The 23,133-nt window shown below is 47.3% G+C and overlaps 1 protein-coding gene across 5 annotated transcripts in view; it reads right to left on the reverse strand.

Annotated features, from left to right (window-relative positions):
- Nucleotides 1-10,031: 10,031 nt before the first annotated feature.
- Nucleotides 10,032-23,133, reverse strand: part of USP53 (ubiquitin specific peptidase 53) — a 59,798-nt gene continuing 46,696 nt past the window's right edge. For all 5 annotated transcript variants that reach the window (XM_081304311.1, XM_081304310.1, XM_081304309.1 and 2 more), the window contains 2 exons: nt 13,575-13,671; nt 10,032-11,904 (listed from right to left, as the gene is read on the reverse strand). In XM_081304311.1, the coding sequence (XP_081160437.1) occupies nt 11,010-11,904; nt 13,575-13,671 (992 nt within the window). In that variant the 3' untranslated portion in view covers nt 10,032-11,009. The remainder of the gene's footprint in view (nt 11,905-13,574; nt 13,672-23,133) is intronic.

Consider the following 23,133-nt stretch of genomic DNA (forward strand, 5'->3'; position numbering starts at 1 on the left):
TCGGGTTTTACTTGTGTCTTCTCACTTTTTATCAATCTAGCTAAAGGTTTGTCATTTTGTTAACCTTTTCAAAGAACCAACTTTTGGTTTCACCAACTCTTCTTGACTGTTTTTCTGTTCACTATTTCATTTATTCCTCTTCAGTTTTATTATTCCTTCTGACAGCTCTGAGTTTAGTTAGCTCCTCTTTCCTATTCCTCAAGGTATAAACAAAGATAATTCAGAACTTTCTTTTTAAATGTGCACTTATAGCTATAGATTTTCCTCTGAGCACTGTCTTCACTGTAACCCATAAGCTTTCATATGACGAATTTTAATTTTCTCATGAGTACTTCCTTTGTGATAGCTCCTTTGGCCCATTAGTTGTTTAAAGATGTGTTAGATTTCCACATTATTTGTGAATTTTCTAGTTTACCTTCTGTTATTAACTTCTAGTTTCATCTGTTTGTGGTCAGAGAAGATAGATATTCTGTACAATTTCAAACTTTTCTAAAATTTATTGAGGGGCTGGGGATGTGGCTCAAGCAGTAGCGCGCTCGCCTGGCACGCGTGCGGCCTGGGTTCGATCCTCAGCACCACATATAAAACAAAGATGTTGTGTCTGCCAAAAACTAAAAAATAACTATTAAAATTCTCTCACACTCTCTCTTAAAAAAAAAAAACAAATAAATAAAATTTATTGAAACTGTCTTGTGGCCTGATATATGGTTTATCTCAGAGAACGTTTCGTGCACATTTGAGAAGAATCTGCATTTTGCTGCTGTTGGCTGGAGCATTCCACATGTCTGTTAGTCTAGTTAGCTTATAGTTTTCAGATCCTCTATTTTCTTAACTTTTTTTTTTTTTTGGTCTAAATATTTTACCCATTACTAAAAGTGGGCATTGATGTTTTAAAAATTTTTGTGCAAGTGTCTACTTCTCTCTTCTGTTCTACTGCTTCATATATTTCGCTTTAGCATTTGCTTGGCTGTTATATATCTTTGTCTACTTTTTAGAATTCTGACAAAATGATTATAGTTTCTGCTTATTATCCAATGATTCCATTTTGAACATGGGTCACCAAGGGTGATTTTCTTTCACCGATCTCAAGGAGGACCAGAAAAAAAAAGGAGGACATATTTACAGATATGAACATTAAAACTGAGCATCATGAATAGAGGTCTGAAGCCACATTCACTACTTATCTCTTCACTTCATAGTTGTCCTGGAGTGACCCCTGAGGAATCACAGAGCTCCATAAAATTTGTTTTGAAAAGCACTGTTATAAATTGTTAAAATCCTTTTTGACATTTACATGCTGAGTAAATGTGACCTAATGTCAGAAATATTTACATATCTCATTTATTTTCAAAATAACTTTCTTTACAATTCCCACTCAATGCATTTTCATTGAGAAAATATGGATAAGCACAAAGGATAAAAATTATCTGTGACCCCATTTCCTAGAGATAATGGTTGTTAAAATGTTCACATTTCTTACATTTATGAAATAATTCTAATCCTGGTTAATATTTTATATATGACAATTATGAATCTGGCATTTATTGACATAGTCTAGGTCCTGCCTATGCTGCTGTTTTCTGTGTGGAAGCCTATCATATAATCTGATGAGCTATGATGTGTTAGATAACCTTCCAATGACTAATGACTGTACCTCATACCCTTCAATAAAACAAGTAACAGGCTGATGCTCAGGGAGGTAATCAGTTTAAGACTTCAAGCTCTGAGTGCAACATCTTTCTCACCTAAGCAACCAGTTAAACTCTGCCCTACTGAAGTTGTTTTTAAACATTAAAAAGCAAAAGAACTCCTTCTTTAACTTGAAATAAAATCTTAAATAGAATCCTAACTACAAACATAATCCAGTTCTTATCGTCTATACGTGTGTAAAGCAGGCAGGGGGGAAGGCTGGTTAGTCTGTTCAGTCCTGTACTGCCTGGCTGTCCACATACCCAAGTCATCATGGAGAACTTCAGAGCTCTGGGACAGAGTCTGAAAACTCCACGGCTCTTTTTGATGTGCTCAGCTGGTTTTTCTAATGAGCTGGATGGCTACTGCATCTATATCGTTTATGAATCCTCAGACGATATCTGACGCTCAGTATTTCAAGTATTTCCTAAAATTAAAGAAGGAAAATCTGTCAGGGGGAATGAATTAACATATATCCATTATTAGTACTTAAGAAAAAAAAAAACTCCTCAGAAAGTATCTGAGCTTAGTGGTCATTTCACTATTATATTCTAAGAGATATCTCATTAGGCATTTTTTGATCAGGATTGTGTTAGTGGTAACAGTAAAACAAAATATAGTTGAATATTGTTTTCTTCCATTTTCAGGGCACTGTTTGAGTGATGTGGAGACAGCATAGACAGTAAAAATCGTCTCCCACCCTCAAAGAATAGATAATACTCTAATACTGAAGATATTTGAGATAAAATTAATAAAAGCTAGCCAATGTGCCACACATGATATCAAGAAAATTTCAATTGAGTTTGAAGAAAAATCTGAAAGATGACTGATAAATTAGAACAAGTCTAATTTATAGCACCATGAATGTAGAGAGAAATAATAGGTACTAAAGGAAGGCAAAAAACTATGGAAATAAACACTTCACAGCCTTGGTCTTGAGAAAATAACCCTCTCTCCAGGAAGAAAGCATGGCATACAAAATACCTAAAGACAAGTTAAATGTAAGTTTTTGCAATTGGTTTGATAGAAATACTAAGTATGGAGAGACCCATTCAAGGAAACCATGAAGCCCGCTCCTGAGTTGGGTCTCAAAGCATACGTAGGACTTAGATGGGTGAGGAAGCATTACGGTTTAACAGGAACAAGGAGCACTCAGTGCAGAGGCAAAAAGGGAAAATAGTTTCCATGAGGAAGGTGCCAGAAAGCACTCTAGCTAGAGAAAAAGTTGTCTGCTGGGTCCCAGGCTGCCCCAGTGGGGTGGAGCCTAAGAAGTGTCTTCAAAGGCGGGAAATGCTAAAGGCCAAGATGAAGACAAGACAATGGCTGCATCTTAATAATGCTGATAGTACAACTTGGAAAGAAAACTAACACTGGTTAAAAAAAAAAAGGTGGGGGGGAAAGGTGGGGGATCTCACAGTAATAAAAATGAGACCAGCGGAAGAGGGACCAGGGAGGTGGGAGGGGAGAGAAAGGGAAAATAATGGGGAATGCTGGTATATTGTGTGCATGTATGAATATGGGACAATGAATCCCGCCATTAGGTCTAATTACACTGTGCCAATAAAAATATAGGAAAAAAAGAGAAACTCTCACAGGTATGGAATGACAGAAGAAAACAAGACAAAATGCACAGATCCAGAAGACAGAGATATTACTGTACCAATCAACAGGGTCTCCGTTAGGACAGGCACCCAGTTTGAAAGAGGAAAAATAAATATAAGAGTTTAAGACACATATTTTTGGATGAAAAACCCATTAACCAAGTTCCGCACTGCAGGAGCAGTTGCTCTAATATTAGTTCCATGCGTACGTGATCAGGAGCAGGCTTCATACTGCCTCAGTGGCCTGAGTGGTCCACCACCTGCCTCGTGGAAGAAGTGCTTCGTCCTTCAGTCTTTAGACTTCCCTCTACTTCAGAACACTGCGGTCCTGACCTGGTCCTCTCCACGCCAGCCCCAGGGAGCCGAGTGGCCTGAGCTCAGCACGGACCAGCTGCTCCGTGCCGGCTCAACCTGCAGTCCCGGAGCATTCTCTTCCCCGGGACGTGAGGGAGGCAGGCCCACGGCTGGGGAGTGCAGCGCTCACGCAGGACTCGGTGCCTGGGTTTTGTCGTCTGCTACTTTATTCCAAATGAACTGCTGCTGGTGACACAGCAGAGCCCCCACGACCTCCACCTTCACTTCTGTCGGGGAACGACCCAGAACGCGGGCATCGGTGCCGGGTGAAGCTGCACGCGTCTGGGGGACCCCTGCCTGCATCTCCCTCCCGGTCGGGCCACCGGGCCGACCCACCCCCGCGGCCCACGTCTCTCGGACGCCGGGACATCCGGGGCCTTCCGCGAGGCCACCGGTGCGCAGTTCCGCTCCGGCTGCGACCCGCTGCCCCGCGGAGGGGAAGCCGCCTGCGGCCTGTCCGGCTCCCGGGGGACGCCGTCACCGGGCCGGCCCTCGACGCGCGCGCCCGCCGGCACGTCGGCCCGGCCACCCCAGCGGGGCCCCTTCAGGCCGCCAGACACCGCTGGGGCGCCGGGCGCGAGGCAGCCGGGCGACCGGGCCGGCCGGCGCGTGCTCCCCGGAGAACCCAACTCCCCGCGCGGCGGGCGCACCGGCGCGGCCAGCGGAACGCCGAGCTCCGCCCGCCCGCGGCCGCCGGGGAGGAGGTCGGCGGCCGCTTCCGCTTCCGGGCGTGGCCGCGGCGCCTGCCGGCCGTCACGGAGGCGGCCGACTGGGCGCCGGCGCGGGGCGGGGCGCCGGTTCGCCTCCCGGGGCGGAGGCGCGGTGCCGCGTTCCGCCCGCGTCGGGCTTCCTGAGCGGTGGCGCGAGGCCGTGACGGTCCCGGGGCTGGCGGCAGGATGGAGGCGCGCGCGGCGAACGGCGGCCGGGGACGGCGCGGGCCCGGGGCCCCGCCGGCCGGGACCAACGGGCTGCCGAAGCACTCGTACTGGCTGGACCTGTGGCTCTTCGTGCTCCTGGACGTGCTGCTCTTCCTCTTCGTGTACCTCCTGCCCTGGTGAGCGGGGCCGGAGGTGCGGGCGGAGGCGGGCCCGGGCCAGGGCGGGTCGCGGGTGGCCGGCGGCCGGACGGTGCCCGGGCTCCGCGTCGGGGGCCGCTCGCCCTGCGGGCCGCGGCCGTCCCCGGGGGGTGGGTCGGAGAGCGGTGGCGGCAGGCGGCCGAGTGCGCCACGCACGGGCCCTGGCGTGTCACGCTGGCCCTGAGCAGGCCTGGCCCGGACGGAAGCTGACCGGCCGGCCGGCGCGCACCGAGCGTGCCCGTCCCGGGAACTGGCTCCCACCCGGCTCTGCTCCCGGGAGCCCGGGCTGCCGCCTGCCTCCCCGGTCCCCACCCACGGGACACCGCCTGCCGAGCCGAGGGCGCCGTCGTCTCGCTGGCAGAGCGCCTGCCCTCGGTCTTCCTGGGCACCCTGAAGATTGGCAGGGGATGAAATGAACTCGGGAGACAGCAGAGCAGAAGAGCTAGGCCGCTGGCGAGAGCAGCTCCTCCCAGCTCCCATCAGGACGGTGTTCAGGACCGCTCACTTCTGAGAGTTGCGCTCAGGCCGCTCCTCTTTCCCCCACCCTGTCCCTGAGTTTTGGCAGAGGCGGGTACGTCCACGTGCCTGATTTCTTGGGTGGTGTGGCAGAGTAGAAGGCAGAGGGCCCGCTGGGGTGAACGGTAAAGGAATGGTGTTCTGTAAAGTCCTCCTCCACAGGCACTCCTAGAGTTTCCAGTCCCCTCCCGCCCCATTTTTAGTAGAGACCAAATACAAGGACAGAGATTTTTTTTTGTTCGTTTCGTTTTTATTTTTAATAATGACCAGAATTCTCAGCTCTGGGTGGAAAAATGGAACTTGAAAACTTTCTACACCATTTAAAAAAAGATTCTTGGGGGGCTGGGGATGTGGGTCAAGTGGTAGCGCACTCGCCTGGCATGTGCTGGGCACTGGATTCGGTCCTCAGCACCACATAAAAATAAAATAAAGATGTTGTGTCTACCGAAAACAAATGAATATTAAAAAATTCTCTTTTAAAAAATTCTTATCAATATGTAAATCATTTTTGGGATAGACCTGTGACAAAAACAAGTATGATTTTCAGAGGTGGCATAAGATGCTACAATGGGCAGATAGAGGAAACATGCGTGACAGATGTTTGTTTTTTACAGATGGGTTTGCTGATATCCCAAGATCACTGGATTCTGGAGTGAATTCTGAAAATGAACTAGTTTTCTTGAACAAAGAAGATGGGATTGTGCTACTGCAGAATTTCAAGTCTCTAAGGGACCGTCCTTTCTTTTTACATATTCTAACTCATTTGGAGAATTACTAAATGAATAGTGATCTCATTCATAGCCAAGTTCCTAAAACTAAATGCAGTGTTTCACATTTAAACTCTTTTCAAACACCTAATGTCTTTATAGGGGCTGGTGTAGAAGTGAAATTTGTACTTTAAAGCTTAGCATATTCACCTAGAAGACAGTAATGTCTTTACTGTTGTAAGGGTTGGTCTGGGTTTAATTCAGTCACATAATGGGGTGTGTAACTAGGTGAGGTGAGGGAGTTGTAAATTCCAAAGTTATTCAGGAGAGAGAAAAGGACTGGTGTTCTGAGATTGTGTAGAGCCTGTCACTAACACAATAGAGTCCACAGTCTATTGGCTCTACATGTACTTAGTTTTTAAATGGTCTTTTCATGACCTTTGAAATGCCGGTTGGGTCACAAAGGAGATGGCATTAGATAGTGGAAAGCCCGCCTGCATGCCCTCTTGAGCACCCTGAAACGGAATGTTTCAAGCCTGTTTTTTTTCAATCATTGTATTAGGTATGCTTGTGTCCAAACATTTGCTTTCCTCATGCTTGTAACTTATTTGACATTTTAAACAGTTGTAGGCCAGACAAAAATTCTTTCCTTTGTAGAGATTGTTCCATCTTTTTAAAAATCTAATTGGTATTAAACTCAAATCTCATTGTTATTTAAATCCAATTATTTTACTGGTCTGGGGTGCTCAGCGGGCATTTCATCAGAAAGATCACGGATTTGGCAGATGTGAACTGTGTGAAGTAGTCCCCTCCCTGTGACCAAGGCAGAAGATCCAGGAAGCTCTGCACCCTCTGCCTTTCAGAAGGGTGCTCAGGGTCAGGCCTGGAGTTGCCCTTGGAGGATCAGTTGGCCTGGTGACTCTTAGTTATGCCTTCAGGGTATTGTTGCTCTGCACCAAGAGAGCCTTCTGTGGAAGGTGTGGTTGAAGCATCAGGAGGAACAAACAAGGAGACTCTACTGAGTGTGATTAATGATTATGACCTGCTTTTCTGCTGCTAACAATTTTATCTAATAAACACTTACTTACATAGCTGAATTTGTTTTTTCTCAGCAAATTATCTGGTGGTAAGGTTATAAAAAGTTTAATAGTTCTTATGTAGCTTACTGTTAGAGCACCCACAGACTTGTAATCATCATCCCTACCACCTTTCTGAGCCTAAAATCAGCCTACTTTCACATGTTCTGAAAATTTCTAGCTTAGCCAAGATGGAGAAATCTTACAATGTGATGGCTAATCTTTTGTGTGTCAGTTTGAGCTAAGGATCCAAGAAAGCTGGTAAGACACTGTTCCTGGGTATGTCCAAAGAGATGTTTCTGAAGGAGATTAGCATTTGAACCAACAGAGCAAAGAAAGATTTTCTCCCAATGTACAGAGCATCATCCAATCCCATGAGGGCTGGAGCACTAGAAAGGCAGAGGAAGGGTGAACCGCAACATCAGTACTCCTGGTGCCTGGGCCTACAGACTTGGACACCAGTGGTTTTCCTGGGCCTCTGGTTTGCAGTGGGCAAGGCCATGGGACTTCTGAGTCTCAATAATCACATGAGCCAATCCCTCATGCTAAGTTTCTATATATGCTGTTCTTTTCTCTGGAAAAACTTCACTAATGTGCTGATATATTACATGACTAAATGGTGGCAGCATGAGGGCCTAAGAAACCGTACCCACCACCAAACTGCTCATAGTGCCCATATTTTGGAGGCTTTTGAAGTGTATAAATGGAATGCTATAAAGTGTTGGAAACTTGCTACAACAAAAAGACATCAAGAATGATGTGATTGGGGCTGGGGATGTGGCTCAAGCGGTAGCGCGGTAGCGCGCTCGCCTGGCATGTGTGCGGCCCGGGTTCGATCCTCAGCACCACATACCAACAAAGATGTTGTGTCTGCCAATAACTAAAAAATAAATATTAAAAATTCTCTCCCCTCTCTCTCTCTCTTAAAAAAAAAAAAAGAATGATGTGATTTTAATTGTATAAGTTCATTTGCAAACTCACTTTTGATTTCATGGAAGTAAAATGAGGTCTAAAGTACTACTTGAAATGAATTGGCTTAGCAGTTGTAAGGACAGTTTTAAGGGTCTCTTTACCTGGGCTGGGGTTGTGGCTCAGTGGTGGAGCACTCTCCTAGCACAGGCGGGACCCGGGTTTGACTCTCAGCACCACATAAAAATAAAGGCATTGTGTCGTGTCCATCTACCAACAAAAAAAAAAAGGGGGGGGGTCTCTTCACCTGAAAATTTTAGCATATAAAGAGCACCAAGGGCTGGGGCTGGGGCTCAGTGGTAGTGTACTTACCTGGCATGTGTGAGGAGGCACTGGGTTTGATTTTCAGCACCATATATGAATTAAAAAAAAAAAAAAAAAAAAAAAACAAACCTAAGGTCTATCAACAATTAAAAAAAAAAAAAGTACCAAATGACCCTAGAAGGTATGGAATTGCATTTGGAAACCCCAGATGTCTATGGTCAGTGAGGGTATGTAATGTAGGTGGTGCTCAAAGACAAGGTAAACCAGGGCCACTGGGCCAAATTGGGCTCACTACCATTTTTTATAATGAAAGCCTCTAAGCTAAGAATGGTTTTTACCTTTCAAAATGAGAGGAATCAAAGGCTTTCACAGGAAAACCAGCAATCCAATTCCAGGGTTGGGGCTTATTGGAGCAGCATGCCCTTCCCTGTGCATGCCATCTGTACTCATTGCCACTGCAGGAGCCCCGGGCTGCACAGTGAGACCAGCTGCTACCCAGAGCTCTGTCCTTCACTGCCTGGCTCTGGGAAGTCTGCTGTGGCTCTGGCACTACACTCTAGACTGGACAGGTTTAATCAGGAACACCTGGGGTGACATGAGCAGTGATCCCAAGTTCCCTTGAACTTTAAATTGACTTCCATTTCCCTTAAATAGGACGCACGGAAAGGGGAGGGGGGAGAGACAATTCACCAATGCAAAATTCAACCATGTTAACTTAAAACACTTTATCTTAAAAATTTTGAACCCCAAAAAAAGATTTTACATGAAAATACAATTCTGAAGACAAGTATTTTAAACATTTCAATAATGCTTGCCTGTATTATAAAAAGTTACAACATGAAAATATAAAAATATTAACAGGCACCTCAGAAATAGAGACTTTACAGGGGAATGATTAGCTAGTATGTATGTATTGAATCTACTTGGAGTGCTGAATCAACAAAACCAAATGGTTTCTAATTTGTTTAGTACTAAATTACATAACTGGGGAAGTTTCTTAAAAACTGAATAGTAGGTTAAAAGGCAAAATTGGATACTGCTATTTAATGTTTGCAACTAAACTGGATGTTGAAAAGGTACATTTAACTTATTAAATCAGAAATTAGTGTAAATGTTTCAGTTAATATATTTCAAACTGAACATCTTGACCAAATAGAAGTTAATATGAGCCCACACAGTTTTTGAAAGCTATTAAAAAATACTTGAAGCCCCATCTTTAGTATTTTACATTATCAAAGCAGCAATGAAAAACATTGACGTTTCAGATACAATTCTATAAACCTTACATTACTTATAAACCTTCCATTATAAAAACTTAAGTTATCTTAAAAGATAAAAATTTGATATTCAAGTATTTCTAAATTGAGAGCATATAAAAAGGTAAAAAAGGCTGGTGAGAATGTCTTGGTGGCCAAAGTCAGAGGGCTAGGGTTAGCTTTTATAATCAATCATCTAAAAGTATTCATTTTAACCACTTACATTTTGGAAAAATTTAACACAATTTATGGAATTGGCCAAGATATTAAACTTATTAGTTTACTGAATTATAAATTCTCAATTTTCTGGAATAGACACTATAAAACTATTCTCAATCCCAATCAGGTTATCAGCTTAGTATAAAATAAACTGACAACTAAGGAGATAAGGGAGTTGTTCTCGCTCCTAAGTTTACCATATGAAAATCCCTATAATTTTTAAAGAAAGCCCTCTCCATGAAGGTAGCCGGGGTAAAATGATTTGAGAAAGAAAAAATTGGAAGGGTGCCCAAATTAGATACCCATTTCATTAAAATTAAACCCTCTACATGAAAGACAAAGTTAACCTGGAAGCCTACGTAGTAAAATGAGTTGACAACCTAGGAGTGTAAGACTAGAGCAGAGAGAACTTGGGCAGTTTGACAGTCCCAATTAAGAGGACTCAAGGTTAATTCCTAACTTTGGTTATTAGCAGCCCAAAGCAAATGTAACCAAAATAAAAGTCTTTCACATTTCACGTAAAATTAGGAAAAAAAAAGTAACAAGATAAATACATATACTTAAGTTTACACTTTTGACTTCTCAGCTCGTGGCTAAAGCAATATTTACGAACACATATAATGGCTAAAGGCCTATTTACGTTAGCCAGATACTCTGAAGATATATGTTCTAGGAGAAAAATTAGTCCTGACCTTGAAATTTGAAAAATTGTTAATCATTAAGGCAATTTCCCCCAAGATTCTACAAAACTCGAGGTCATTTTTTTTTTTTTTTTAAAGACACTTGAAGGGCCCAGGCGTGGAAGAAATCAGGAACAAACTGGTGAAACCTGTAGGCTACAATCAAAAAGTGCTCTTAAAGGCAGACTCTGCTTTGACCTGACAACCCATGTGCTGCTGGCATGCAGACGGGCAGTTTGATACTGTGGGTCTACGAGCCATGTTAGAGGGGGACAAATCTAATTTTTATTCAACTGTTACATATGGCAAATAGTATTATATATTCCCTGACTTGCTATTTTTCAAGGCATGCCACGATATTCAAAGTGAATTTCCAAAATATCCAGTAATTGATCATTATAGAGCAAAACATTTTAACATTATATTTATATTAATTTGTGTGTGTGTGTGTATGTATATATATGATTTTTGAAATGCCACTGATTTGATTTTCTTGGTCACTAGGAATATCTTAATGGCCTCTGAGAAAAAGCTGGTGGACTCCATCATCTACCTGCTACAGTGCATGCTGGACTTGTGGAAGGGCAGGGTGGGCCAAGGCCATCATGTGACAGGTCCTACGCTTCTACCACTCTGAGTTGGTGAACGGCGGTGACAAGAGCCACTCTTCTCTGGAAAGCAGAGCGTGGGCCTCTGATGGTATTTCAGTCTGTACGTATCTGTCATGCAGCTGTCAACTGAAAAATAGGTAGTTAATGAGACGGTCTCATTTGGGCACGGAGAACTAGAGTCCAGTTCTGGCTGGCAGAGTGCATCAGCAACTGTAGTTGAGTTTGCCCGAAACCCACAAGCTGCAGTGTTGAACAGGCAGGGGGCTCTGCTGCCCGTACGCAACTTCACTTGAAGGGTCTCTCTGCATCTCAGGTGGTCCGCACGTGTACTGAGTTCTGAACCTGGCTCTGACACTGCGCTTGGCCTCCTGGGACCGCTGAACACCCCTGAAAGTCTGACGTCAGGCACAGACTCACTCCTCTCTGACTGTGGCACACTAGTAACAGCATGTTTCTTTGGTGGCAATGCGGGTGGCAGAAGCTGACAAAGAAGTTCTGGCCCCTGGCAACCATCACATCGGCAGGCTGGCTGAGCCACAGGTTCCGTGGAAGGAGAGTTCTCATAGTAGCATGGCTCCATCCTGGTCTGCTGCGGAACAGCGTCTGGCTTTGGGCCAACAGCCCTGGAACGTGCAGAACGGGATGAAGACGGGGAGGCCACTTCACTACTGTTCACTCTCTTTCCAGGCGAACTGGCACCGAGGTGAAGGGGCATAGCTGCCCTCTCAGAATGTTCTCTACTAAGCCACTCAGACAAGCGGCCTCCATTCGGTTTTTCAGACCCCCGATGACCTGGCTGGTGGGTGTGCTCTCCTGCAGTGTGGTCCTTGAGTACTTGGGGGCCAGGCGAAGGAAGGCAGTTCCCACTGGTCTCATGGGCATGTGGCCTAAAATACAAAGACAAAAGCAAAGCTGAAACTCCTTATGCAATAGGTGAGACTAGGGAATAAACATTTCTCTATTTCGGTCTTTCCAATGCATGGTTCATATCATTTTTGCAACACAATAGAAATGGGAGATATTATGCCACCCACAATATGCTAATGCTCACCAGAAATGCTCATCATTACCAGGTTCATATTTCTTCTCTTTTTGTGTGGTGCTAGAACAGAACCCAGGGCCCTGTGTAGGTACTTTGCGACTGATCTGCACTTCCACCCGCAAATCACATTTCTCACCGTTAGAAACGTACTTTAAAATTCATTTCACTGAAATTACATTTACCAGTGATGAAATACAGCACAGAACTTACAGCACAGAAATACAGCTACAGACAATTCAATACTCTACATTGTTCTCGCCCCTTTCTAACACTGAAAGGCAACAGGGATGAAGATGTTTAAAATCTTATATCAACACTTTAAGGATGGTGAATAATTAATTTAATTTAATCAAAATTATCTTTGATAAAGTAATAGCTAATTCCTAAGGTAGAGATAAATCATGTTTCAGATTTTTTTTTTTTTTTTGGTAGCTGGGATTGAACTCAGGGGCACTTGGCCACTGAGCCACATCCCACCCCTATTTTGTATTTTATTTAGAGACAGGGTCTCACTGAGTTGCTTAGCACCTCACTTTTGCTGAGGCTGGCTTTGAACTCACAATCCTCCTGCCTCAGCCTCCCAAACCACTGGGATTATAGGCATGGGCCACCGCACCCGGCTATGTTGCAGATTATCTGTCTCATGATTTCTCCTATGAATGTTTCCTGTGAATTCACAGAACTGAACTAGAGAGGAATGGCTAGGTAGATGCAGTTATCAAATCTCAGCTCCACTGCTCTGAGCAGATTACTTCATGTCAACTTCAGATTCTCTCATTTGTAAGATAGAGCAGTTCCCCCTCATCCATGGTTTCAGTGACCCACGGTTGACGTCAGTCTGAAAACACTGACTAGAATATTCCTAAAATCAATGACCTGTGAGTTCTAAACCGCACACCCCTGAGTGAGCAGCATGAAGACCCCAGGCCAGCCTGCCCAGTCTGCTCAGCCTCAGTGCCTCGGTGCCGGTACACGTGGGCTCTGAAGCTCAGCAGTGACGCTCCAGCCACGCAGAAGCTCAGCGAGGTGCTGCCCACGGGAGGGAGAGCAGGACATGCTTCAGGGAAACAAGACAGTCTGAGCCTGCCATGGTCTAGACTCTTCTGTACAATCTCGAAGGAAACAGAAAGTCGTGCTGGTTTTGCTGTCACATCTCTAACAAAGTCACAGCCACGGGGCATGACAAGCGCCTGGTATATGCAAGAGAAGCGCAGCACGTGGAGGGAGAGCTTGGTGCTGTCCGAGGTTCTGGGCACTCACTGGGTGGGATCCTGTACCCTCCTGCCCTGGCCGTGAGGGGCCACTGTGCCTCTCCTCACAAGAACACCATGTCAGAGCAGTGACCGTGCTGCTCCTGGAACCTTGGAGGCCCGCTGCCCACGGGTACAAACCCTCCAGTGAGTCCCACTGTTCTAGGGGAGAAAGGCAGATCTATGCCTTCCTGGTGAATGAAGAATCCCTATACCATAGGCATCCACCAGGAAAGGGCTTGGCATTCCCAAGCGTCGGCATTACCTTTTCACCAAATGACTTTTTACTTGTAGATGTGATCCCGGGTGGAGCTCATGGGATTTACAGCCTGATTCCAAGTCCTTATGTTCTCTTCTAAAATCTGGGTTGAGAGGGAAAAAGAGGAAAACAAAATTATTTAAATGGTCTTGTAGAAATTATCCCATTTATTTATTTAATATTGATTTTTTAGTTTTAGGTGGACACAACATCTTTATTTTTATGTGGTGCTGAGGATCGAACCTGTGCCTTGCGCATGCCAGGCGAGCGCGCTACCACTGGAGCCACATCCCAGCCCTATCCCATTTATACTTACATCAAGTTTTTGTGTAAACCAGGCAATTCTCTTCTAATTTAAAAACAAACAAAAATGAATTCTTGGAGACAACTGAAAACATCACCCCTTTTCTGAACTAACTCCTTTCTGCAATATCAGTGATTCCTGCGCTGGAGGGTATTCCTGCTGGGTCACGGGGAACTCTGTTTCCTTAGAGGATCTTTACTGAGCAAGTGCCGTCAGTCAGCTTTGCACACTGTGAACAAAATACCCAACAAGAGCAGCTCAAGAGGAGGCAGGCTCCTTGTAGCACCCGCTCCCGGACATTCAGTCCTCCTCGGCCAGTGCCCGGCTCCGCGCCCCAGGCCAGGCAGTGTGTCTCAGAAGAAGGGTGTGATGGGGTAGCACTGCCCCCCTCAGGGAGATGTCCCCATGACCCCTCTACAGCCGTGCCCGCCTGCCTACGGCCAGCACCCAGTGGGCCAACGCTGGCCTGCACCGATCGGGCGACAGCTCCCACAGCCCCTGTCCCCTCTGAGCACCCCTGCATTCGCAGGCACGCTGGGGAGGCCTCCTACCCCACCCCAACAGTGATGAGGTCAGGTGACCCGGGTCACGATGAGTCCTCTAACGATGGGCTGGTAGCTTTAAGCAAGCCTCTTCCTCATTCACAGTCAGTTTCCTCCTTTATGGAACGGGATGATAACACACTTTAACTGCTGCACAGGGTTCTCGGGAGGGTCAGTGAATCACAGGGTGGGACGGAGCTATGACCACACAGAGATACTAGTCACAAGCTGTCCATGGGTTGCGTGTGGGTCACCGCGCACTGAAGCCTAGTGGATAGAGACATCTGGTGTCTGGGAATGACCAGTGGACATTTTCTCTGGTCGTTTCCCCAGACACACAGTGAATCTCTATCCTGCTCTACCAAGACCCACACAGATAACACCTGAAATGGGTATTATCATTGTCAAGTCAGGCGCCAACAAAGATGCCTGTCACTCAACGGGATCTCCTGAGTAACGCCAATCCTGGAGTTCAGCCAGCTCCCCTGACCAACTCCCGTGGGACAAGGGACCCTAAAATCCCTTTTCCTGGGGCTGCGGATGTGGCTCAAGCGGTAGCGTGCTCGCCTGGCATGCGTGCGACCCGGGTTCGATCCTCAGCACCACATACCAACAAAGATGTTGTGTCTGCCGAGAACTAAAAAAAAAAATAATAAAATATTAAAAATTCTCTCTCTCTCTCCCCTCTCTCTTTAAAAAAAAAAAAAAAAAAATCCCTTTTCCTGTCCCAAGCCTTCCCTTCCTGCCGTGAGCCCCATTAAACCCCACACGGTTTCTCCTTAGGCCCTTCTCCTGACCACTCTGTGGGTCTGACTGAATTCCACCCGGGGATGAGTCTCAAATAAAGCCTCCTTCAGTGGTCTTTTTAAATCTGCCTCCTTTGGTCGCTGCCCCCCTTTGCCTGTCTCACAGGTGTGACGGTTAAGACGCCAATCAACCTGCTGACTGCAAGACATCCCAAAGAGACTCAGCCTAGAAGCCTTCTCCCTGCCTTGGATGCAGCAGCTTCCAACAACCCTAGGAGCTCTCTTTCCTTAGTCTAGTTCCAGCTGAAGCCAGAGTCAGTTGTACAGACAGGAAAATCAAGTCAACTCAGGTGAGTCAGGCCAATTTTGCCGAGGGGTTGAAATGTTATTCCTCAGGGCCCTTCCTCCACCCCCTCCCCCTCCCCCTCCAGCCTGTAGCTAAGGTAGCCTGTCCCAGGAATGGCCCCTCCCTACAGGGAACATAAGGTTGTCGTGTGTCCTGGGCTGTTCCACCCTGCCCTTCCCCTTTCGGCCCACCTGTTTCTCACCTTTGGCCATCCCACTAGGCATTCCTGGGCCTAGTCACGTATGCAGGAAGGAGAAAGACATGGGAGAAAAGGCAGGAGAAGAAAGGAAGCCTAGGAAACATAGAAAGGGTGAACACCTCGCCTCCTGGGACGCCAGGACACCAGCTATGGCCCCCTTCTCCCTCCCCGGAGAAGTCTGTTTCCCCTTTTTAGATAAACCCTGCTTTATATGCTCGCCTCCGCGTGCTTCTCTAAAGTCAAACTCCAACACAGGAGTCACCAGTAACCCGCCGCATCACAGCTCTCGGGTGGACAGGACGCATCAGGGGCTCTGCTTTTGTTAATATTCTGACTCTGTGTTTTGTTCCTCTCTAATCATTTTAGACTTCTAAATTTCCAGGCGGCTTACACCTTTCTTGGCAGGAAGAAGAACCCCCAACGAGACGCTGGCAGTCACCCCCGTTAGTTTATGTTACTTAATATCTACAGCAACCTTATGAAGGAATCCTAAAAGTTTTGCAGATGAGGAATCAGAGGCTTACCCAGGCTAAGGAGCGATCCAAGATCTCATGGCCACCAAGGAACCATATCTGCATCAAGCCACGCCAAACCCTGAGGCCCCAGCTCTGATGTGCAACAGGCACCAAACCAGTTAGACATTAGTTTCGATAACGTCACAAGAGAATCATATGCAATCGGACTCGTGAATCCACGCCTGGTAGGCCGTGAGGCTTCAGATTCGGAACCCATCATTTCACCTGCTGCCTCCTTTTTAACCTCAGCTACTGGGACCAGGGCCTCCCACAGGAGCCACCCTTGCAGGACACTGGAGGAGGGTCCACAGAAGGCCTCTGACACTGTCAATGCCCAGAGAAAAACACTACCCAAATCAAGATCTCGCTCTACAAAATAGTACTTCAAAACAGCTCTCAAAAAAAATGATCTTAATACATCTAAATGAAACTAATTTCCTTGTCGTAGGTGAAGTAGAGCCAACCAATTACACTTGTGGGAACTAAGGACTGTTTCATAGGGTACAGATGAAGGGAGCGGAAACATCCGGATTTTTTAGGAGTTTCACCTACTAGTGTGGTAGTAGAAGCAAATGTGACTCCATTTTGTTTTATGGCTTCATCCTGTAAAACAACCATACCAACTAGAAGGGTCAGGCCTGGGACAAGATTTCTTTTCCTTTTCTTATAGAAACCTTTAACATTAGCAACTACCTAATGGGGCATTGTTTCTGTAACTGGGTCACGGGGCTCTGATTCTGTAACTGGGGTGACTGGGCTAACTGGGATTGGTTAGGCTTCCCTCCGCTTGACTGCATTGTCCTGCTTCTGTAACCTGGCTTGCTTGCATTGGCTGGATCCCCAAACATCCCTTTTGTGGTTTTCAGGCTTATAAGGAGCGCCCTTGAAATTGTTCGGGGATGATCAGGGGAACAGCTTTCTGTTCTGGTCAGCCGCCACCTGTGTGCTTCAATAAAGGCTTGATTCGATTATATGTGAGTGGTCTGGAAGTCAGTTTATGAAACCCTGGGATGAAGCTTTAACTATAACACTAGCTCCCAGTTTCTGGGACAGCAAAGGCTTCATATCTGAGAATCAACTCCTTCATTTGCTAAGCAGGAGGGACCTGCAGCTACCGTTCACCAATAGAAAAACTGCATGAACCAGGGTATAAAAGCAACACAGAAGTAACTTTGGAGTTTGATAAATTAGTGAGTGCCACACCACTCACCTGTCTTGGAAACCAAACCCAGAGACTGCAGAGTGAGCCATGTTCCTACAACATTAGTACAATTTTCAGAAGTTTTAGGATGTACCAAGTGTCACATTATCCAATGCAGCAGTTTCCAAAGTGTGGCCACGAGGGCCGCCAGGACCCCCCCCCCCCAGGACCGCCCCCCCAGGCTATGGAGTCCAACTGCTCTCATTCTGCCCCCAAGAGGTCACTGTCTCCACTGGCAGAGCCAACCAGTCAGACAAGGCTGCCAGCGTGAGAGAGGACCGAGTCCCGGGACCAGCAGGGACTGTGGCCTTCACAGCCACACACTTGTGGTCTTCAGAAAGCCAGTTTCATTGAAGCACGTTTAATGAAGCAGGACAAAATGCTTCGTTCTATTAGTTAATTTATATGTTTTAAATTATTTTGGTGCATGAAAGAAGGGAGCATAGATAAAGCACTTTTTTTTTCTTCTCTTTTCTGGTGCTGGGGTTTGGACCCAAGCATGCATGCTCTACCACTGAGCCACATCCCCAGTGTTTTATTTTGAGATGGGGCCTCACGGGGTGGCCCAGGCTGGCTTTGAACCTTGCTCCTGTTGCCTGTGCCTCCTGAGCCACAGCATCACAGGCGTGCCAGCATAGTGGGCTTGCACGAAGTACCCTTGGTGCATATCTTGATATGACGGCTGTTTCAGGAACAGCACTCATGGGACAGTTTGAGCAGTGAGCTGCACCCAGCAGGTTTGTCCATGGAACCCACTTCCACCCCAGGAGATGCAGACCAACTGGGCACTCAGACTTGGGTTCTGCAGAAATGCTCTTGAAAATGAAGGAAGCAAACATGCCCCTAAAGGAAAGGGCTGGTGCAGTTCACCCCAGCGACGACTCGCGCCTCTGGGGGAACGTCAGACAGCCTTGTTAACAGTGGGGACTGACCCACTGTGCCTGGTAGCTGTGGGAACACTAACCAACGGGCTTCTGAAAAGACCATTCAGTGAACAGCACTGGCACCGGGAGACTAGCGTGGCCTGGCAAGACGGGTTTCTCAGGGGACGACACAGAGGCTGGAAGCTGTGCAGCAGAACGGCCCCCGGGGCGTCACGGAGGCCAGCATCTGTCACTGAGCTGCAGCATCAGAGTCACCTCCTGTGGGTCCAGAGCCTTCTGAGCCAGTCTGGAGGGCACTGCCTGTGGTGGCGTGCTGCGAACCAAGAACCACCGTCTCCCCACCCATGTGTGGACAGATGAGCTCCAGAGCAGGTGACGGCTACAGCAGGCGTGAGCAGCGGCAGACGCAGTGGTCATGCCAGGTGTCTCGGGGCGGAAGACTGCCAATCCACCCCAGTCATCTCACTGGTAGTGTTTCCTGGGAAACAGTCGTGTTCCACTTGAAATGTTATTTATGTCAGCATGTAACAGCTTTATCCTTCTCCACATGTACTTCCTAATGACTCACAGAGCAAATACTAATGACCTAATCCACAAAAACAAAAGTCCTCTGCGGTCACCAATCCTCTCTCACAGTGCCCAGAGACCCAGAGGCCAAGGGGCCTGAGAACGCTCTTCTGGCTGGCTGTCGGGCTGTCCTGAAGCCTGCCTCACGAGGGTCCTGCTAGGCAGACGGAGCTGCGGCAGGGAGGTCGTGACCATGGCTGCACAGTGGGCAACAGCGCGAGCCCAGACCACACCCCAGCCCAGCAGGCACCTGCTGCATGCATGCCCACAGGTGGCTCTTCACATGCTCTACTGACACTCGGTGGCTGGTCTGGGCATCAGATAACGGGCACAGACATAAGCAGGTGCCATGTGGCCAGCATCAGCCTAACCACCAAGCCACTGCAGCCCTTCTGTGCAGACCTGCCTTCCTGTGCCTTCAGCAGCCCTCCCCAGGCTGACCACCTGAGACCCCTCCATCTGCGCTGGCCAGGCAAACAGAGCAGTGGTCATCCTTTCACACAGTGACAGGGAACTTTACCTTAGATGCTCTGTGATCTCTAAGTTGGTCCTCTGGGCACCTTAAAAAACGCAGTCACTCAAAATTCAAATGCAGTTTACATATAATTGACTAAAAGATATAAAAATTACTTGATGCAGCAAATCTGCACTTGATTATGATCAGACTCTGAAATTAAATCCTGGAAGAATTTACAAGAAATAAACTAAAGCTGGGTGTGGCGTTGTACATCTGTAATACCAGCTACTTTGGAGGCTGAGGTAAGAGTATCACAAGTTTGAGACCAGTCTTGGCAACTTACTGACACTCTGTCACAAAATAAAAAGGGCTGGGGATGTAGCTCAGTGGTAAAGCACCACGGTTCAATCCCTAATACCACAAAAAAAGAAACAAGCTAAGAAGTTATTGACCCTGGTTTGAGCATTTCACGTTGTACTAAGAAACCCAAACATCATTTTGTACCCAATAAATATAAAACACTATAATTTATCAATATATGATAAAAATTTTTAAAAAGAAAATATATTTCATCCTTACAAATAATGACTTAATTCTACCAAGGTAATAGCACAGTGGGCAGCAGGAGGCACTGACAGCTTTAGGGCCCTGGTAGGTGTGCGCCAAGAGCAGTGCCTTCAGAATCCCAGCGGCTTAACATCAACACGTTGTTCTGCCCTGCTGCTGACCAAGACGCTCTGTCTGCAGAGCCCTGGCTCCAGGGTCCTGCAAACCCAGAGAATCTGATCGAAACACCAGGCCAGAAGACTCTTCAGTGTTAAGATGGGGGCTCTAATTAATGCTACCTTGAAACTGCATTCAAAACAATTCTACAGCACAAAACTCAAGAAATCAAAAGGTATGTTTTACCTAAAAAGATGAGTTTATAAGTTAAAAGGTCTCTGAGCAGTAACACCTAACTTCAGTCTAGATAATGCAAGCTTTACTCTTGGGCAGTGATATTTCAGAACATAGTGGCAATTATTAGTTTCACATTACTACAAACCCTAAGCATTCGCAAGCTACAGTAAGCGCTGTAACTCCGCACTGCTCTGCTGTGCCTCGGCCTTCTCCACATCTGTACTTCCTTCCCTCTCTTCTGCACTCTTGGTGCCTGGCCTCTCCATGTGAACCCAGCCTGGCGCCTCGCCTAGGCGTCGGACAGAGCTTCTCTTCCGTCTCTTTGCAACGCAGAGCAAAGGTTTGACAAACAAAATTCACTTCTTCCCTTTTATCTCCTTTTAATTTTACTGTAATCACTTTTTTTCCTTCAACTTTTTGTTTGGGAGTAGCTCAAAAAGTTCACAGAAGTCTAACGATGAAAATCAGCATGACGAAAACCTGTTTTTAACCCAGAATCACCTAATGTGAATACTTCACATTTTTTTGCCTGAACCACACACACCACGGGCTCACGGCCACACGTCCGTTCTGCCTCAGCTGCTTCCACGTCTGATGTGCCTCCACGGCTCCTGCTGCCCCACAGGGAATTCCACTCCAAGGCCACGCAGACCTGCAGCCCACTCTCCACCAGCCTCCGTGTAGGATTTTTCCGGAGAAATTCCCTCTCCCGTGCGCTCCTGGACCTTCTGGCCCCCACGGTGGGCACTGCAGATGCTCGCCGCCTCCTCAGCAATGCCCAGCCTCCTACGCTGTCTGGGTTGCCCCACACTTTCCAGCTCTGCCGAGTGCCCCAGCCATGGCCCTGCCACGACCCCCAAGCCCTCCCAACCTCCAGCGCAGGTTCTTAACTGCCTCATGGGATCAGCCTACCTATGCCACGGCCTCCCACATTCCTCTCCCTGTATCACCATGTGGCTGGTGGAACCAGCTTTGGAGCGCCCCACGGGGCTTGCTTCCCTCCAGTCACTCACGCTGTTATGACTGTCACAAAAGCCAACTGCACAAGTGCTTGAAGCCTCCCAACTCGCTGCTGTGGACACAGCTCTCTGCTGGGATGTACATCTCCACCAAGCAGAGTCTCTCCTGGGATGAAGGTCAGAGCACGCCAGTGTCCTGCCTGGAGGCCTGCCAGCCCACCCAGCCAGCCTGGTTCCCCAGAGCCCCTGCTGTTCCCCATGACACCCGAATGTGCGAGCCAGCTGGTGTGTGCCAACATACGGCCCTCTGCAAGCACGGGAGGGCTCCCTGACCTGCTGCTTCCTAACATGCTATCTCCTCATCCTTCCATCCTTCTCCTTCTTGTAGGTCAAGGCACCTGAAATTCTTTCCACTAGAAACTCATTTTAAAAGAGAGGCTAAAATATCTCACATGCACTGTGGGAAGTTCAAGCATTGCTACGGCTCCAGGCAGCACGAGAAGGGTCTGAGCAGAACCCACTAGCATGGGCTGAGCAGAGCCCACACCTGCACGGACAGATAAGAGCCCACACCTGCGCGGGCGGAGAAGAGCCCACATGGAGCCCACACCTGCACAGGCTGCAGAGGTGATGTGACAGCCGCACTGTGAAAACATGCAGTACTCACTGGGCAACGCTACGGACTCCACTTCTCCACTACCACAAGCACTCTTAATACTAAAGCTGCGTAACGTCACAGAAAACATAAAAGACACTCGCAAGGCTCCTTGACTTTGTGGTCTCCTGCTGCCCCCAGGGGACTTCCAGTCCAGAAAGACTGATTCCAGGGCTAAGGCTAGGGCTCAGCGGTAGAGCACCTGCCTCACACATATGAGACCCTGGGTTCGATCCTTAGCACCACATAAAAATAAATAAGTAAAATAAAAGTATTTAAAAAAAAGACTGATTCTAGAAATGGCTGACAGCAGACTTACTTGCAGTGAAATAAAAAAACACTGGATGACACAGTCACTCAGAAGCACGTCTGCCTCACTAAGACAGCCAGTGATTGGCACACGGTCACAGAACTGTGTCTGGCTCATGGGGACAGAGAGTGGCTGGGGAGGTACAGGCCAGGACCAGCAGTGCTGCCATCTGCAGGGTGTAGCCCGAGCAGCAGGACCCTGCCGTTTCGTGAGACTGGGAGACTGCTATCAGAGCTGCACCTGGGAGGCCGTCACATGGACGGTTACTGCCTTTGAAGTGGCACCCCCTTTCTCCACTGAAAAGTCTTAACTGGGCCTCTCCAGAAATCTTCGCCCAGCTGATTTTAGGACTGTCAGCAAAAGAGCCCAATGTAGACAACCTTCCTATTTTCGTGTCACCCTGTTTACTTGGCCACTGGCCGAGAAGATACCAGCACTCCAGGTGCTGGACACCCCCTTACTAGTTTTCACAAACATATTCAGTATAGTTCTTTGAAGAAGTGTGCAAAGAAGGCCTCTGGCCTTGAGCTGGGCTTCACAGAGACGTCTGCATTTTTAAGATAAGTTACAAATGGGCTCCCTGGTAACAGCTGGCAGGGGAGGGAAGAAGAGGAGAAGCAGCTCTCCCCTTCTCAGGTGTGGTCCTTGAAGGGTTAACTTGCCCAAAACAGTGAAAAAAAAAGCTGCTTTTATGTGGACTTCTGCAGACTGGGAACTTCTGAGCCCCTCCCCTTACATGCTGGGTATAAAACTCTGAAACTACCTCAACTCGGGGTTCAGGGGATTGATTGATTACAGCAAAAGCTGTGCCCTCTAAGCCTGGTTGCAGCCAAATAAAACTGTTTCCTGATATCTTCGGTGCCTGGCCTCGTTTGTCCCTACAATACCTTGACTAGGGGTTTCCTCTGATAATATCCATATGGTGAAAGCAAAATAATTTAAGGAGTTATCGTGCTCAACCTGGGAAAACTCCGCCACAA

This window comes from Spermophilus citellus (assembly GCF_964194105.1).
Source record: "Spermophilus citellus genome assembly, chromosome: 8".
Lineage (NCBI taxonomy): Eukaryota > Metazoa > Chordata > Mammalia > Rodentia > Sciuridae > Spermophilus > Spermophilus citellus.